This window comes from Coloeus monedula (assembly GCF_965178545.1).
Source record: "Coloeus monedula genome assembly, chromosome: 6".
Classification (NCBI taxonomy): domain Eukaryota; kingdom Metazoa; phylum Chordata; class Aves; order Passeriformes; family Corvidae; genus Coloeus; species Coloeus monedula.
In genome coordinates, this window is record NC_138786.1 from 23,409,330 (window position 1) to 23,427,990 (window position 18,661).

Here is an 18,661-nt window from a genome sequence, read left to right on the forward strand (position 1 = left end):
GAAGATGAAAGAAATTGCTGAGACACAGAATCTACTCCTTAACAGTAGTCAATAGTGCTAAACATTTAATTGATATAATAAAATTTATTTTTTTCAGCCCTTGATAGAACTAACATTATTAGTCAAATTCTTTATGACCCTAGACTTGCAGTCAGTGATTGTATACTGCTGCTTCAAATTACTTCAGTTGCAGTTGAGTGAAGTATCTTTTCATGCTGTGGGTCCTAAACCAATACATATTATCCCCACTCTTGCTCTGTGAGTGTTATAAGTTGCTGCTTTGGGCAAGCTATCTCCTGTGTAGCTGTCCATGAAGCTCTTTGTAAAGAGCTGAGGAGGGAAATGTGGCTGAACTTCTGGCTCTTGCCTTCACATGCTCTTGTGTTTGCCACTGATTTGCCATTAAGAAGCGTTTCTTTAGATGCAAAGAAGAAAAGAGCAGCTGAGAGGGATATGCAGACTCAGAAGTAAAGTATAATATTGAATTCTATTTCTTTTAATTTTTCTCTCTCTAGATTCCCTCTGGCCAAAGATTCGTGTTCCCCTGAAAGTTGTTAGGACTGCAGAAAATAAACTTAGCAACCGCTTCTTCCCTTATGATGAGATTGAAACAGAAGCAGTGTTGGCTATTGATGATGATATCATTATGCTGACTTCAGATGAACTCCAGTTTGGCTATGAGGTAAGAGAATTGGTTTTTTCCCCATCTCTTAGACTGTCCAGTTCAACATTGTATATGTATATAAAGTGGAGGAACGACTGCCCAGTCTGTTGATTCAGATTGTTACATCTCTCTTTACGGTAGCAGTTCAATGCTGACTGAAATAGTTTTACAGATAGTCATTTATTGAAAATCCTGCCAGCTAAGAAGTTTTCAGTAACTGGCATAGGAGTGCCAAGAGACTCCAGAAAATGTATGTAATTAGTGTAGTGGAAGCAGTCTGAAGACTGAACTGCATTCTTCTTAACAGCTTCAGTTTTCAGATAAATCAGAAGTGCTAGCCAAATGAACGTGTCTTGATGGACAAGACAAGTTTCAGAGATTAAGTGGTGGGAACAGAGGAGGCCTCTTGAGGACATGCCAAAATAAGGTGGAGTGCAATGAAAAGAAGAACTGAAGAATTTCAAGGAGGGGACACATGGATCATGTGCTTGAAATGGCAAAACAGCTGCTGTTGTAATGAGGGTATGGGCAAAAAGAAAGTTTGTCCAAATCAGTTACCCATGGCGGTACAAAGAGGTGACAGTCTTCATGGGTACTTGAATTGTTTGTTAAAAGTACACTTACAGCAACACTGTTGTCTTCCTTCCAAAACTCTGTTTCGAATTAGGTAATTTTTGTCTTCCATTTGTATTTGAGTGTATGGCACAGTCCATGATCTAACATTACTGTTATATGTGTGTATTTAAGACAAAAATGCTGTATTTGTAAATAAATCAGAAACATTAGAAATGTAATACCATATTTTAAAAAAGCTTTGAATTATTTAGTCACACCTGTACATGCATTATCAACAGCAAAAAACCACTGGGCTTTGTATGTGAGAGCTAGAACATGAAACTGTTACCTAAGTTGAACGAAATTATGAAAACTGCTTCTCTAAGGTGGAGAAAGTGAACGAATTGTGATAGTTGTCCAATTTTTAGCAATCTTAAGTGCAGTTAATACAAGAGGATATTTTTAAAAAATATGTTGGAAGTATTTCTCTAACATATGTACATGTGTAGTAAAACATTGCTCTTTCTCCCTCTCGAGTCAAAGACACTGTTAGCAAGTGACAAGCTTTTGGACTCCAGAAATGTCATGTGATGATGTAGGTATGCTGAAGTAATAACAAAGATGTTAAGTAGTGGAGACAGAGGTTTAATCTATCATGTGTGTCTCCAGAAAGGAAATACTTCCCTTGCCAGGTTAAGAGTAGTGGGTTAATACATGAAGTGTAAAAGACGGAATGAAGAGAAGACAACTGAAGGAAGGGGGTTTGGCTACATAGACCTTCTCTGTACTTAATGTTGTCTAAACTGAATGTTTTAAGTACTGTACTGCAACAGCAGAGCAATCAAGTGCTGGCAGTTCTGCAAGCTGACTTACTTTTGCCTGTGTTGGTGCTTATAACTACTAGTTTTGAGGGTGATTTGATGGAATGAAAGATAGCAGATCCATAATGTGCATGCTGCATAAATCCTTGCTCCATTTGCAGTTTGATTTCCATTTTCATAAAGCTGTCTCAAAGTGACTTAGAGTAAGGAGTGACTTACCAAAGTCACCTAAGTGACTGTGTAAGTGGTTCCAAATGAATTGCTGCTACTGGCAGAGCAGGCTTGAAGGGCTTTGAAGCAGAGATTCTAACTGCAGCTAAGTTCCAGCTGTGTCAGCCAGAAGTTGTGAGAAGCAGAACCTTGGTTTTTGTGTGTCTGAGCTGTTAATTTGAACACCCTCAATGGACAATATCTTTAACATCACATATATTGAGTCTGGTCACTCACACTGAAAGGGGTTATCCTCATGAAAAACAAAAATACGGCAAAGAAAATTTGATGTGAATTCCCCTGTAGTTGGTGCAATTAGGGGATAATTGGGACCTGCAGCTGTTCATCCCCTAGGATAAAGTCCAACAGGTCTAGGAGTCTGACTGTGCTGGCTCATTTATTGGCCATGTGCCTTGGTTGCAGGGACTATCTGAATAATAGTCCTTATATTCTGTGCGTGAATGTAACTGTTTGGACATAAGATTGTTTAGTTTGGCAGACTGGAAACTATTTCTTTTGCAGTTTGTTGCATTTTATTATAAATCCTATTCCATTTTGATTCTGGGAATTCAGCTTACTGAACAGTAACTTTGATGGAAAATTAAAGTGCCATATTGAGAAGATAGTTGAGACAAACATACGAGAAATTTGAATTCTTATATTTTGAGTTTGGCTTCCCCCACTTCTGCCCCTGCTCCAGTAAATTAAATGAATAGAAATGTCTTTGAATACAGAAGCAGAGCAAATTATTCTAGAAGTACACAATTTTCCTCGTGTAGGGGGTGGGTGATGTAATTCCTACTCTCTGGCACAGAAATCAGGGGCTGAAGATTGATCTTTCCTGTCCTTGAGTGTCTGTGACTTGCTTGACAGGCCTGAGCTGGCTCCCAGATGTTTAAATTGTCCTCAGTCTGTGATAATTTATTTATCTGTTTATGTGTTGTACCAGAAAAGTATCTCTCAAACTCTTGACTCATTTGCAGGGGAATCCAGAGGGAACAGTAGCAGCATATAATGTTACCAGAAAGTTTTCTTTTAAAAGTAGGTCTGCTTCTGCTTTGGTCGTATGAAGGGCTGGAAACGTGACATTCAGTAATTTTCTTTTCTCTTCTGACATCCTTGAAACTCTACATTTAAACATGTGGCAAAACCCCCTCTGTCACAGACTTGTCTGAATGTATAGAGCAAGCCTAAAAAAAAACCCCAGAAAACTTTGATCTCTGTACACTTTCAGCCATAAAAAATTATAGTAACACTCAAAGTGTCAGACATTTTTTACTTGTTAAAGTGAACTATTATGGTATAGTGATTTATGACCTTGCATAAATCTATTGGAGCAAGCAGAAAAATAGTCCCTGTGCTGCTGTATTAAGGTAGCAGAAGAATACTCATGACATTCTGACTTTGAAAAAAAAATTTCTGTTAAGTTACATGAATTGGGACGCGGTAAAAAAACTGTTATGTCTAGATAATTTTTTTTCCCACTTACTGAACTTTGTTGTTCACAGAGGAAGTATCAGAGAGACCCAAGAAATGGAACAAGTATTTAAATTATCATAATCTTAAAAAGTTAAAGCAGAACCATTGGCCACCTCTGAAGTGTTTGGCATTTGAATACAAGACTGAAGTCAAGCACTGTAGCATTCCCACCTCTGTGTCTCAGCTGGCCTCAAGGCAGATGGCTTAGCATTAAGTAATTTCTTATCACATACTTATGCAGTACTTTGTCCTTACTGAGTCAAAATATTTTTATTAGAGCAATAATAGAAATAGTCTAAATGGGGATTATTGCTCTGAGCCTGTTTTTCGTTCATAGAATGTACGGTTTGGTGCATTGCTAAGTTTGCATTTTTTCTGTTGAAAACTTTTGGCCTTCTGCTGATAGATGATCTTATTCTGTCTCAGAATTGTTTTTCAGTGCTTCATGACTCTGGCATTCTTCAAAAAAAATCTACTCTCAGTTGAATTGCATACTTTACTAGGCTGAAATTTTCATGAAGTTTGAATGCCTTCTTCAGAGGAATTCTTCCTTGCTCATTTTGCATTCCTTTGTAGGAGCAATACTGTAACTCTAACAAAAGAATTATTCACTGCTGGCCACATTCAAACCTCTTCTTCAAATTGAAGATATTTTACAAAATACATGTGTGCAAAGCATCATGTGTCTTTTAAAGGACTCTGTGTTTATATTTTGCTTTATTTTTTTAGTAACAGCACAAGCCATTCCTTTGAGGACTGCGGGAGAATTAAGAGTGGATGGGGCTCTGGAAGGCAGGAGTACTGATGGGTTGTGTTTCTTTTCATTTGTAGAGGATAGTCAGTGTTTCATTCTTAAAATGTTGTCATGGTAGCTTTGGAAATGCCGACTATTTTTCTGTTCATTAAATTGCTGAAATTGCATGTGACTTAATATAGTTTACTGAATTTAATGCATAAATTATGATGTTTGAGAATGTTTTGTAGAAGGAAATGCTTCTCTGTCCTTCTGGCTACATGAGAATTTGCTGTTCTGATGGCACAGCAAATTGCACCGAATAGTTGAGGCTGTGAGGCAGAAAGAACTCTGGAGAGATGAGACTAGAGGGTGTTTTAGCTATGCTGTGTATGTCACTTGGGAACTTGACTTGGAAACAAAATTACTATCTTTTTCTTTTGGTTTTCCTTACAAGGCTTTTAGTAAAACTACTAAGTCAGAACTTCTGTTTGACATTTCATCTGGGAGATGCTTCGTCCAAAAATATTTCTCTTCAGGGTTGACTAGCAGAGTCTTTGGAATGACTTGCCTGCAAAGAAGCATACCTCCTCTTCACTTGGCAATATGTTTTTCCTTGGATGTGTCTCTTACCACTATTAAATCAGGCCATCCTTCTTAGTCTGAGAAAGCTAATAAGATCACTGGCTAAAATGGAATGCATTCCTAACAGACTAATAAATTATAGGCAACCATCAAACAAGAAAATGGACAGTAGTACAAAATAGAGAGTAGTATTAGAATCATTACCACTATTTTTATTCTCAAAGCTTCCTTATAAGCTGTAGCTGTATATATTAATTTTGGCACAAAGCATATTTATGGATCTGGGCAATGAGCTGGATGCAGCCATTGGGAGCCTTTCCAGGAATTACCATTGAATGTGCTAGTGGTGAACATTATGAAAAAGCCAAGCTTTTCCACTGATTTTGAAAGCATTACTTTAAAAAGGAATCTTTGTTCAAAACACCGAAGTTATTTTTTAGATGCATTGAACTGACAATTTTCAGAGGCCAGGAAATTTTTTTGCAGGGTGGAGTTGATATTTAGAGTGACGCAAAGAAATCTGTATCAGTCATGTGCATTATAGTTGGCTTTTATTTTATGTCATTTGGACTCTTGAAGATGACACCAAGGGCAAAACTAGAAGGGATATGAATCCAGGGTTCTGTGTTGAGAAGGCACTGCAGTCCCGTGGGAAGCAGTAGCTGACTTTAATCTTTCTTTCAGCTGCTGTTAATATGCATGCCATTTCCTCTACAAGAATTCTTAGCGCAGTACGGTGCAGATCTGTAGTGTTCTGTCAAATGCTTTGTTGAGCCTCAGTAGCTTATGTGGTGGTGCCTTCCAACAGCTGGGAGATAGACATTTTAATATTCAGGTTTAAAACGAAATCAGTAGTTTTTTGAGTCCTGGAGAGTGAGGAATAAAATTTTGAGTGTCATACATTTAGTTTTGTGTTCTTTATTAAGGATTTTTTACATCATGTCAAGATAGATATCTCAAGCCCTCACTGGCTTTCCTGCCAAAAGTCTGTATTGTTTTAATTAGCTTATGGCACCGACTTTTAATTGTCCTGTGAATCCTCTTCCTTCAGTTCCAAGTTAGCTGCTTTCAAGAACCCTCTGTGTTGGAGTGTTGTCATATCTAAATACTGTCCCAGTGCTTGTGCCCTAGAACTGTCTAGAAAGATTGATTTCTGGATAAAATACAAGTCGAGGAGTCAGAAGATCTGGTTCCCATTCTTGTTTCCTGTATGATTTTTGGCAGGTTTCCTCATCTGGACGATTGAAATAATAACTGCTCTCATCATGGGATTCTGAAGCTGTATTAACTGACAGCAATAAAATGTGTTGAGACGTATAGATGAAAAGGTATATACAGTAATGCAAAATCACAGAAATGTAGATGCAGAAGCAGTAACTTAAAGCTGATTGTTTTATCATATTTACTTTGACAAAATACTCGCATAGAGTCATTATAGTGCAGGCTTCCCAACTGAAATGCTCTGACATGTAAAACGTGCCCAAAGTGAACTGCTGATGAAGTGACGTTTGCAGGATGGTGGAATTCCAGATAACACTTTCTTTTGCTGTACATTCAGCTGTAGGGTTCCCTTGTCTGTTGCACAGACAAAGGAGATTGTGAAGGGATCCTTGGGGATTTTTGAGATCCTTTGTTCTTGTTGTTGATCTTGCATACAAAAATTTTGTTGTGTATGCATCTGTTTGTTTATACACTACCAACCTAAACTGGAAACTCTTGTAACCTAACTGTGTTAGCAAGTCAAGACTCATTCTTCCAACAGACCTAGCAGTTATTTGGATTAAGAGACAAATTTTGAATAATTTCTCTGCAAATAATGCAGACAAACGGCATCTAGCAAACAAATAGCATTCAGACCCCTCTAAATAATTATAATCCTTCCTCTCTTTTTCTCTAATGCAAAAATTGTCCATTATTTAATGTGGCCAGCCGTGTGGAGAACTGGGGTTGCGTTAATGATGCCCTTCTCCGTGTTCTTGTCTACTGTATTTGATCCTGTAGTCAGCTATAAAATAATGTATGGAGTGACAAGGATGGTATCTTGATTGTATCCAGCTGTCTGGAACAAGTCAAGGGCAAAGAGGCCTTCCATGTAGCCAAGCACCCACTAAAGAATACCAGAAATATTAAAATTTAAGCCAGTTCCTGACAAAGGAAGCTGGTTGGCTAGATCCAAAGCCAGCTGTGAAAGTAGTTAGGTTGTAGTCATATCTACTGAAGTTAACATCAAAAGTTTCATTTTAATCATGCTTGGGTTTAGTTAGAGTTAAAATCTTTTTTAATAGTCATTTGTATTTCTCTATAACAATTATTTTAGTATTCCATTAGTGGCCTTTTGCTCTGGGACATGGCTTCTCTGAGTTGTAGGGTCCTTCCACAGCAAGCTTGTGTTTTTTTGTACTTCTTCCTGGCAACTTTTTATTCCAGGAATTTGGACTTAGAAGAATTTAAGTGATCTTTGCCCCACTGAAACTCTACCCTCCCAAAGCAGATGTGTTGCATTTGCTTTCTGTGCAAGCCTGGTTAACAGCATGTCACATTTTTTTTCTCTTCAGGTCTGGCGTGAGTTCCCTGACAGGTTGGTTGGATATCCAGGCCGCCTGCATCTTTGGGACCATGAGATGAACAAATGGAAATACGAATCAGAATGGACCAATGAAGTCTCAATGGTGCTCACTGGGGCAGCCTTTTATCACAAGGTAATATACAACTTGTATTAATGTACAATGTGTACATTAAAAAATATCTATATGTGTTTCTGTCATTGTTCCATCACTTTTTGTGGTGCTATGATTATGCTCTTTAGAACGGAGAACCAATTGCAAACTTTCCCTAGACCTCTTTCAGTTGCTGTGAAAACCAGTGATTTGTCTCTGCCTCTAAAATAAAATCCTTACCTGTATGATCTTACAAAACTCTTGCTAGTTTGCATGACCTGAAAGTACATAGCAAATTTTGCAGTGAATGTAGCTTTGTAGCTAGCAGGTTCAGAAAAGAAAACCAATTTAAACGAAATTTGTGTGCTGGTCAGGAAAGGAATAATTATGCAATTTAGCACCCAAAAATTATTTTCTATCTGCAGTATCATTTAACTGCCTTCAGACAAGAACTGCCGTTCCATAACTGAAATATTTAGTCTTGCAGTTACTGTGTCTGTGTTTAAAATTATCTTCTTTCTCTCTCTCTCTCTTCTCTGCAGTATTTCAACTATCTTTACACCTATAAAATGCCTGGAGACATCAAGAACTGGGTGGATGCGCATATGAATTGTGAAGATATTGCCATGAATTTTCTCGTAGCAAATGTCACTGGCAAATCAGTCATTAAGGTGGGACTTTTCTGCTGTTTATGTTTATATAATTAAAAAACATGAGATACATACTTAAATTTATTCAGTAGGCTTCAGTATATTACTTAATCCTCCTTTTTCTCTCATTTTACCCCAGTATGGTATCTTGTTCTTTTTCCATGGTAGAAAAGCCCCTCTAATAAAATTTTTATATGAACTGGGAACAGAGAATTGTTTTTTACCAGCTGTTTCTGGTGGTTATTTTAGCCATGTAGATGAGCTATAAAGAAGATAATTTAAATGACAGCTGTACATATGTGTGTATATGTACATGCCCACATACATATATTTTAGCTATTTGAGATCTCTAGAGGAAAGAAATTGCCAACTGTCCACAGCTCACTCTATCATTGCCTGACAACAGCTGATTTATAGGAATGTTAATTGCAAGAACGTTAATTGCAAGATCAGCTTTAAATGAACTTTTTATCCCTGAATTAATTTCCTGACATGTTTCGACACGTTTTCAGGTCTAGACATTCACTCCGTACATTCATTTCAAAGTGTGTCAACTCGGAATGAGATTTAGAGGCCACCAGGCATTACTTCAATTAGCAGGGCCCATTTTCCCATCTGTCCATCATCATTTACTGGGACTGGTGGCTGCATTTCCTAGAAAAGTCTTTAGAAGATAAAGTGTGTGCTTTTGCTGAAGCAGTCTTTTGAGCTGTATGAGGGCACAGCAGAGTAATTTGGCACCTCTGCGCGATTCGGAGAGTCTTGCAGAGTTTGCCAGTCAGCCCTTAACCAAAGAGAGCAAAAGAGCGCCGGTTGGATTAACGTTACGGGGAAGTATGGGAAGCTATATTTCATCGCTGTTATGGCTGCAAGAACAAATGGTGTTTATACAGGGACCTTGGCAGTGAGAAAACAGTCATTAAACAGGAATTAAGGAGCTTGTCATCGCCACTTCTTTTCAGTTACAGAAGGAAAAAACCCTCCAAGCCGTTTTTATTGGGCCCCTGTGAATTTTTGCAGTCAGCTGGGCCAGATGGAGCTGAATGGAGGAACAGAGTGGCTTTTTTTTTGTACACCCCCTCTTTTTGAGACAGCTCAGCTTACACTGCAGGCGTGTTCAGAGGTATTGCGCTGCTCTCTGTGCAAGGAGATTAATGTCCCTTCTGTTGATATTTGATAATATCTGGCGTGCCTTTCTGCAGGTGACCCCACGAAAGAAGTTCAAATGTCCAGAATGCACAGCAATTGATGGGTTATCACTGGACCAGACACACATGGTGGAAAGGTGAGTGACCACTCTTTATTTCTCTGATTGCCTTGTTCTGATCCCTTGAATCTTACCCTGTGTCTCATTAAATTAGGATCAAAAATGATAATGTTTCTATAAATTACTAATTTTGAAAGAATGTTACATGGATTTGGATTTGATTAGCATAAGTCATTCCTACGATGGGTGATGTGTCACTGAAAAATAGACTACTACGAAAAAGGACTTTAGAAAGGTATAATTTTTAACAGCTTTGCTGTAAGGCTTATAGGACACATATATGAAGTTCAGGCTCTTGACAGTATGGTCAGTAATACCACAGTTCTGTTTGTCATGGAATATGAACTGTAATAAGCATGATTTTTTTTTTTTTAATCAGATAACTGATAGCTTACCAAAGAGTAGAAAGGATATAAATCATTAATAAAATAATTTGAAGTGATATTTGTACGTTGTCTTTTCTCCAAGGATTGGGAAGCACATAGTGAAGGGCATTTGCTGCACAATTCCATGTTGCATTTTTTAACAATGGCAGCATTATCATATTTTTCTGAAAATTTAGTTTTGAAATGAAGTATGCATTTGGAAAGGCACTGAATGCTTATAGTGAAATACTGGAAGTTTGTAAGTATGAGATTTCCATTCCCTGCTTTACAATAAAAGGGCTTTCTAGCCTTGACCAAGACACAAGGCTTCTCTCTGCCTTGCCTTCTGAATGTATGAAATAAGGGAAAGTTTCTTCACTTTTGCAAAGCTGTTCAATTCCTGTGGTTGAAATGGGCTATCTGAAAATAAATGTACACGCTAGTTATTCAGTGGAATTTAACTGAGATTTAGGACCGACAGAGGCATCTCACCTTAGGTGTCTTGGGCTGTTGCATCTTTCCTGCGAACTTTGGGAGAAATCATTTGCAGCCATGGAACTGATGGGGTAGATAAGCAGGGGGAGGAAATCACCAGAAGAAACAGACAGTTGGACTTGATGATCTTAAAGGTCTCTTCTAACATTGATGATTCTATGATTCTAGGAGATGACCAAAAAAAATCTGATCTGCATTTAAAATAGGCCACTTCAGATTTGCATGAAGAGGTATAAGGTGGTTATCTTACTAGTGATAGAATTTTAACTTTAATTCTAATTTACATAGTGACTAGAATTTTAACAGTGAGCTTTTTTCTGTCCTTCTCTGCAGAACTCAGAAAATTTGAAGTGTTGTATGGGCTTTAATAAGACTGGAGTGAAAAAAGGAATATGCAAGTCAGGAGTAAAACATACCCCATTAAGATGGTAAAAATTACTCTGCAGGAAAATTTGAGAAAAGGGTGGGAAGTCTTGTAGATCTTAAATGTTAGCTGAAAGGGAAGCACAAGAGGTTCCCCCATATCTATTAGTTCTGCACTGGCTTATAGGATGGACTACCCGTAGCCAGTTAAGCTTTCCTATGGTCATAGTAGTAGCACTACCACAACATGTGGGAATTTTGGTTATGAACTAGGTTCTCATTAAGGTAAATGCTATAAAAACAGAAGATGAAAAAGTGCTCTTTGCCTTGAAGTGCATTATGATGCTGGGTAAAGGTCATGTTTCCATGTCTAGAGTAGTTCTTGTATCCTCAGAGTAAAGTGTCATTGACAGTTTATTGAGAACATGTTTAAACAGTTTCCTTGCCTGTCTGTAATTTTGAAAAGTGGAGAATACTGGGTTGTGGGAAGTGTTAGATTGACTGCAAATCCATGTACTTTTATTTGCCCAGCCAAAGTAGTACATGCTGAGATAGAGTCTGAATGCAGGAGAATCTGGAGAGATAGTTTAGGTATATTCAGACTTGATTTTGAAAATCCTTAGTATCATACTGATACTGCTTGCTACACCTAATGCCTTCTTGCCCTGTGTTGTCATCTGCATTCAATATAAGGGAGTTATTTGAGAATCTGAAAGGGTTTATTTTTTTGAATCTTCTAAGCTAGATATTAATTTAAAGTGGGTAATAAATGGTAACAACTCCTAGAGCTAATTATCCTAACCTAGCAGTGAGTAAGGCTCTCATATCTATCTGTCTGTCTATCTATAAATACATACATAAATACACTAACTATTTTCAGGGTCACAAGAGGAGCTGAATGAAAAAAAATGCATGCATCAGGGAATCCTTGTCACTATAAAAGAATAACTTTGTACTGATAACTTTACAGTGTTGGGTATCAAGAACAATACCTGAGGTATCAGGCAAAGAGCCATTATCAGCTTTACTTGCAGCTTCCCCAAGTGCCTGACTCCGTGCTTTTTAGCATTCAGAAATAACAAACAGGTAGTCTGAGCTAATTACTTGCATGGATATCCAGGGATCAACTTACCATTTGGGAAACAAGCAGTTTATCGGGGTTGTCACGTACGTGTACAGCATTTCTGGTTCAGAAATAGCAGAGAGATGCCCAGCAACTGCCTGTTGGTTTTGTAAATGGAAAAGGTTTGAGAAGTCAGTTGTGGAGATCTGTCCAGAAGAGATGTGTAACTAACTGGTTTTGTTGAGCATTTTGACTTGTCCAGCAGAGACAAAGGAAGATGGCACAGTTGAACTCTGTCTCCTATTAAGAAATTTTATTCTTTTAGCAATACACCGAATCATGGGGAAGCCACTCTGCTATTCTTCTCGCTGTGTAATTTATTTGAAATAAAAAGAAGACTTCAGTCCCCAGGGTTATCGAACTCCATCATTAGAACACATAAACTGAAGAAAGCTTTGAAGTGAGAATCCTCTTCTTGCCCTAGGTTAGCCTTTACCTCAGGTCACAGAAGAAAATGTAGGAAGGTCTCATAATCCCTGTATTTACAGGTGTTTAAGTAGCAACAAGTTTTCTGCCTTTAGCATCTTGGCATCTGGCTCTCAAAAATGGAGAACTCTGTAAAATGCAGTCTAGAGGGCAACTGCCACTACAGTAAATTTAGCAAAGGGCTGAGCTGCTTCTGTGGCAACAATAACAGCAGTGTTTTATTTAGGACATGTGTTTGTTAGAGTCAAAATAGGAAGCCATTCCCTTAAGAGGAAAACTGACCAGGTCACAGTTAGCCAGAGGTTGCAGGTACATGGTTACCCTGCCAAAAATTTAGTTGGATTATAACAGTGAGGAACCTGATTAAGAGAGACCTTAACAAGCGCCAAGGTCATCTAAAGGGAATGGGGCTCTCAGTTTCTGAGTTCACACAATTTCTTGTTGAGCTGAGCACAACTGCATGCTGTCAGCAAAGCAAGGGGAAAAAAATAGTTCTTGGAAGCAAACATGCCTCTGTTACTTTGAATTTGCGAAACTATTGACACAACCAAGAGAAACACCTTCCCTCCATATTGAGATGACATTACATTCTCTTGGCTACCTACCTTTCAATGTTTAATGTTCTAGATATGCTTTCTGGTTTATATTGTCCAAAAGTGTCAAGGACTTCAGAATTCAAGTGATTTAGTGCTAGAGATGAAATTTTTGGAAAGAAGTGTCTGTCTTTCAAACATATTTTGTGGCTTGTGCATGACATTTCTTTCCTTTAAAAAAGCATGCTTCTGATCTTTGAATTTGATATTTATTTGTGGAGGACTAACTTCTGCTTCAGCCAGAGTGTTTAGAACATACTAATTTTTCCATTTTTCATTTTTGCCACTTCTTTAACAATGAAATTTTTTCTTGGTGGTTAAAGATACTGTACTGGCATCCTTGAATGGACTTGCCACCAAAATAAGTTTGGCTGCAGAAGGATCCCATCTTGGTATTTTCTCATAAGACCTCATTTTTTATTTGGAAGTGTAACCTCTGGAGGGAAGAGGTCAATTTTGTCTGCTCTATCCATTTAGTTTTGTCTTTTGCTCTGAGGGTGCCACTTAGTTCCGGTTGTGACAATGGCTGGTCTGATGTGGACACCTGCCTAGCAGGCAGCAGGCTGAGATAACAAATTCATTTCACACTGGCCACCAAGCAGCTGTTACATTACAATGTCTTTCAGTCATTACTGGCAAAGGCAGGATTTGAACCAGTAGACTGAAAGTGTTCTTGTATTCCAGAAACCAGTGAAGGCCAACAGCTGTGCAAACTTCTGACACGCACATCTCCCAGGGCATCTACCTCCTTGCCTGTGAAGTTTGTGGGTTTCCTGCCATGAGACTTCTCCAATACACATCATGGATTAGTTAACCACATTTCTTACCAGTAACAGATTATTTGGAAGTCTGACTTTATCTGAAAATCAGATGTGTTTAAGGTATCTCACGGTGGGCATCTTGTGGAGGAAACAGAAACTGCTTAATGTTCTGGAGAAAACACTCAGTTCCTGCTGTCTGCAGGAACTACTGCAGCCTTTCAGTGGCTAAGGTCCAAATCTCTTTCTCTCAATGGTTCCCCTTGTTATTGCAGATATTGAACAGCTACCTGGGTCTTCAGTCCTCACTGATGGCTCCTTTGCTGTTCCAGATGTACTACCCTGGAGCAAATATTACTTGTCACAGGAGTAGAGGCGGTGTCCCACTGTATACAATTTTGTCTTACACTCTGAATTCTTTTCATTTGTTTCTGGTTCCTATGATTTGAATCTGAAGATAAGAAGGTGTGAGGTAGGATGAAGTACGAGAGGATGGGAAGGTAGCAGAAAGTGAAGCATCAGCACTTAGCTGTATAAATATTTTATTCAAGTATCACTTCATATGAAGTAGTTTTCTGACACTTTTCTCAGGGCAGAAAATGGCCTGAATTATGACCATTATAGCTTGAAACAGCTATGTGGCTGAGGAAATAATTTTGAAAACTGCTCTTGCTGTCCCATCTACTTGAAAAGAGTGTTTGGGGCACTGTTGAGCAGTCCCCATCACAGAACTGTCACACTCAGTTGGTGTGATTGACCAGGTCCTGATGAGGAAAATTATCCTGGAGCCATAGTGACGCCCTAACCCTTCGAAGGGGTCCAGAGAGGGTGCAGTGGTTGGTGAGCGAGAGACCTGCTCTGTGACTGCCTGCAGCACATCAGTCTCTGTAGCTCAGTCAAAGTACACATTTCCTTTTCCATTTTCCTTTTTGAATGGCAAAAGAGATGTCACCGGTTTTCTTGTAGCTCTCTGTGTTATCTGTAAGGAACTGCTATCATGATTCCTGGTATCTGAATTTCTTAAAAGCTGTTTTATACAGCAGGCAGCTAATGTTCGCTGAGCATTGGCTGAGGTGAGATAAGCCAGGTTTTCTCTGCCTTGCTTCCACAGGTACAGTGCCCTTCAGTAAAAGAGTTAAAGGAGCAATGTAAGGGTTAAACGTCTGTTTGCTTGTTTTTTGAAGAACATGGCTGTTCCTTTCCACATTACTGACACCTGAGATTATTAAAACTGAAAGAGTCATCAGTGGTCCAGTTTTTTTGTGCTAATGTGATACCTTATTGCTCAATATATCTTTCTTTAGACAAGGAAAATAAACTAGTTAGTTTCTTTCATTTTATAGTTTTAATTCAGCTTCACCTTTAAGTTGTAGTACAATCAGCTCTGCCTATTCTCTGAGGCATGTTTATTTTTTTGTGGGAAAAGATAGAGCTTCTGAAGAAGCCTGAAAAAAGACAGACTTTTTATTTAGAACTCTGTTTTCACAAAGCCTTGGTTTTTGCAAAACCTTCGTTATAAATGAAATTGACCCAACAGTGGCCCTTTAAGAGACATGTTGGCAGTTAATCTGTTCTGGTTTACAGCATGTACATTGCTTTAAGAATGACTGGAATTCTAGGGGGAGGGAGAAGGGAAGCTTTGACCTCCATGTGCACATGTGCTGCTGCCAGCATCCCCTTGCTCGTCTCTGTGATTAAATGGATAAATCAAAGAACACCAGCTTCTTTTCTGTTCTCTCTGCAGTGAGTTTCTCTTTTTATTTATTAGTAGCCAGCATGGCTGAAATGCTTCCAATTGCAAGAGGGAAGGTTTCTACCAGTTATTTTGGTGTGGGAGTTGGTAGCCAGCCCAGTTGTTGGAGTTCTTAATTATACTGCTTTCCTTTTCTCCAGATCTGAATGCATCAATAAGTTTGCCTCTGTCTTTGGGACCATGCCTCTCAAAGTGGTGGAGCATCGTGCTGACCCCGTCCTGTACAAAGATGACTTTCCTGAGAAACTGAAGAGCTTTCCCAATATTGGCAGCTTGTAAGGAGTGAGACAAACCTCAATAAGGAACACGACAGCTGAAAAGGTGCTATGAGGAGTATAAGGCCCTGGAGACAAAAACCGCTAGAGAGTGGGTTGCATCTGAGGGAGATGGGAATTAATCTTGTCTTCCTTTTACATTACACAGAGTTGTAATTGAAATCTGGACAACTGCTTCTCTGTTGCTCACAGAGGATTGAGTCTATTTGTGGGTTCTCCCAAAAATGTCAAACACACTTTTGTCCAAAGGAGGCTATGTGCCTGGAAGAATAAAACAGAATCTTGCTCTTTGTGGTCTGACTGGCATGACTGAGCTCTTCTATCAAGTGTGCTGCAGGCTCTCTGGTTAGTGAGCATCCATCCATTCCAAGCAACTGTCTGCAATGTAGAGCTGTTCTCTTTTGGGAGGAGTTTATTTCCTCTGTGGCTGATGGGCCTCTGTCTTTTGAGCTTTAACTGTTTTCTTAAGTAACTGTGTAAGAAATATTTTCTTCTGTAATGTGAGACAAATGTTTATTTTTTTACAACATCACCAACAAAAATCTGTCTGTTTTCACCTAGTTTAAAGAGCAAAGCATTTTGTGTTACTTAAATTATTTTGATGGAGATGGAGACACAGCAGCCGGGAGGATAGTCTCCTTCAAAGCAGAGACCTGCAGGACAGAACTGCAATTGCTGCACCTCCTGCAAAAATCTCAGGTTTTCTGCTGCACTCATGCAGAAGACTCTGACTCTGTATCAGAACTAGTTGTATTATGCCGAAAATGACTTGTCTTTAGTCTTCTTAAATTTTTTATTCTCATTATCAAACCAGCAATCAGGTTACAGTTTTACATTGTAGCCTTCCATAGGGATGAAGTATGAAATAAGTTTTTTCCCATCTGAATCCTCTTCAGCAAGAAGCGTACTAATTTATAAAACACCTATATTTCCAGGAATTCCCAGTTTCAGCTTCAATGTGCAGGCAAATGTGTATGTATAAGACACTGTTGATGCACAATGACAAACTCCTGTAAATTACCATTGTTGGAAAAATGGTTGTGTCTTTGCTTGTAATTAAAGGAACCCATTGCCACAGGCTGGAACATACAGCTTAGGAAGTCTTTTGGAGAAGATTTACATTTCTTAGGAGCATTTGAATGGTTTCTCTGTACTGAAAATAACCTGAATGAGAAAACTACATGCAACAAAATTAGAAATAAAGTTGCCTGGACTGTTACTCTTGTCTTTCAATATTAATGAGGGTCCTAAATTGGGCTGAGAAAGCAATCTTTTTTCTAGCTCCACTGATAAAATGTCTGTTACTAGGTAAGTGTGATTTCACTGTCTTTTGAAACCTCTGGTGCTGCTGGTTACAGACACATCCTACTTGATGGGCTGTTTTTCTGTTACAGTGCAAGCAACCTTATTCCTCGGATTTGCCAAACCCCAAACAATAGGACAAGTGTTAGACATCACAGTTCACCCCCTCTCCTAAGCTGGATACGCAGCAATGACAGAAACCAAATGAAAGTCAGGCTAGAAACAGGAAACATCTGCTCCTATTTGTCTCACCCCCACTAAGACTTATCTTATTGCCCAATGCAGTGGATGTGCTGTGAATGAGAATCATATTGGAACAATAGCTCTGAGGGGATGCTTCACTTCATAACCTCCCTGGGATGTGCCTGTAAACTGTATCATCCGACTCTCTGGGAGTGTTTAATTACTAGTAAATGTTTTTTGCTGCACTCTTTGTTTCATTCCTGAGTTGCTATGGGAGCTAAAAGGATAGCTGCTGCAGTGACAACTGCTGCCTGTACAGTGGCTATCACAAGAGAGAGGAAGGTTTGCTACTCATTATTTCTCCTTTGCAGCCTTTCAGGTTCATTAACATGAACCTTCTTATTGAATCTCCCTGTTGATTTATGTCCTGGTGGTTGAGCATCAGGAGATACCAGCATGTTTGCTTTAAAAGGGTAGCTGTGACAGTGCAGTAGTCACTTCAGTTTTGGCTGTCCTTTTGGAGCTGATCTCAGCTTGGCAGGCCCTAGCAGTTTAACTGAGTTATAACACCTTCCTTACAGAGTTGTGAAGCTGCTCTGATTTCTTGATTCTTTCTCAGTAAGTTTGTTTTGCACAGAGTTGTAAAAGACGCTACGGATTTGAAATAGTTGGTTGAATATTTTTAGATGTAGACAACCAAACCTGCCCTGCTAAGCTGAGCTATAATCTCCAGTCAGTAAAAAGGTAACAGGTCCTTGTGTCTGCATTCAGGAGCATCTGAGTAGTTTCCCCTGACACAAAACATCCAGTGACACCTAACAATCATGTTTTATCCTTTGGCCTTTTACAGTTGCTTTTATAGGGCTAGCTCATTTACATCCCCATTTGTGTCTGTTTAGAGCTGTGGAGAAAATTGGGCAATTGACCATAAAGAAAAATTGTAAAATTGCCTACTTGCCCTCTGCATTTATGATTGTGATGTTCTTGATGCAAAATCTGTAAAGGTAAGATGTAATTCTATGTCTGATTTGGAATGGGTTTATTGTCAATCTTTAAATTACGACCATTTTAAACTTTTCATTGTATATATGATACCCAAAAAAGCTTAATAATTGTATATTAAAAATTAAAATCAAATGAGTGTTTTGTTGTATTTCACTTCTGGAGTGGCACAAGGAAACATGAATTAATTCAGAAGGGAGAATTTCAGTGGCAAGCTTTTTTACTACATAAATCTGTGTTAAACTTGAATATCCACAATGCACTTTGGAAAGATCTGTCAATATTTTCTTTTTCCCATAACTGGAGTTTGATGGTTGTCTTGAAAACAGAAGTTTTCTCTGCATGAATTCATCCCAGTCACCTTTTAGGGGAGTGTAGTTGTTACTTTAATTTTCTGCCAAG

At 38.7% G+C, this 18,661-nt stretch overlaps 1 protein-coding gene across 2 annotated transcripts in view; it reads left to right on the forward strand.

Annotated features, from left to right (window-relative positions):
• The window catches only part of EXT2 (exostosin glycosyltransferase 2), a 73,321-nt gene extending 54,990 nt beyond the window's left edge, over positions 1–18,331 (forward strand). Inside the window, exons 10-15 of one of the 2 annotated variants that reach the window (XM_082283614.1) lie at positions 516–682; positions 7,603–7,746; positions 8,247–8,375; positions 9,557–9,639; positions 15,638–15,818; positions 15,921–18,331. In XM_082283614.1, the coding sequence (XP_082139740.1) occupies positions 516–682; positions 7,603–7,746; positions 8,247–8,375; positions 9,557–9,639; positions 15,638–15,776 (662 nt within the window). In that variant the 3' untranslated portion in view covers positions 15,777–15,818; positions 15,921–18,331. Of the gene's footprint in view, positions 1–515; positions 683–7,602; positions 7,747–8,246; positions 8,376–9,556; positions 9,640–15,637 lie in introns of both variants that reach the window. The other variant, XM_082283613.1, reaches the window with a different exon arrangement.
• The last annotated feature ends 330 nt before the right edge of the window (positions 18,332–18,661 follow it).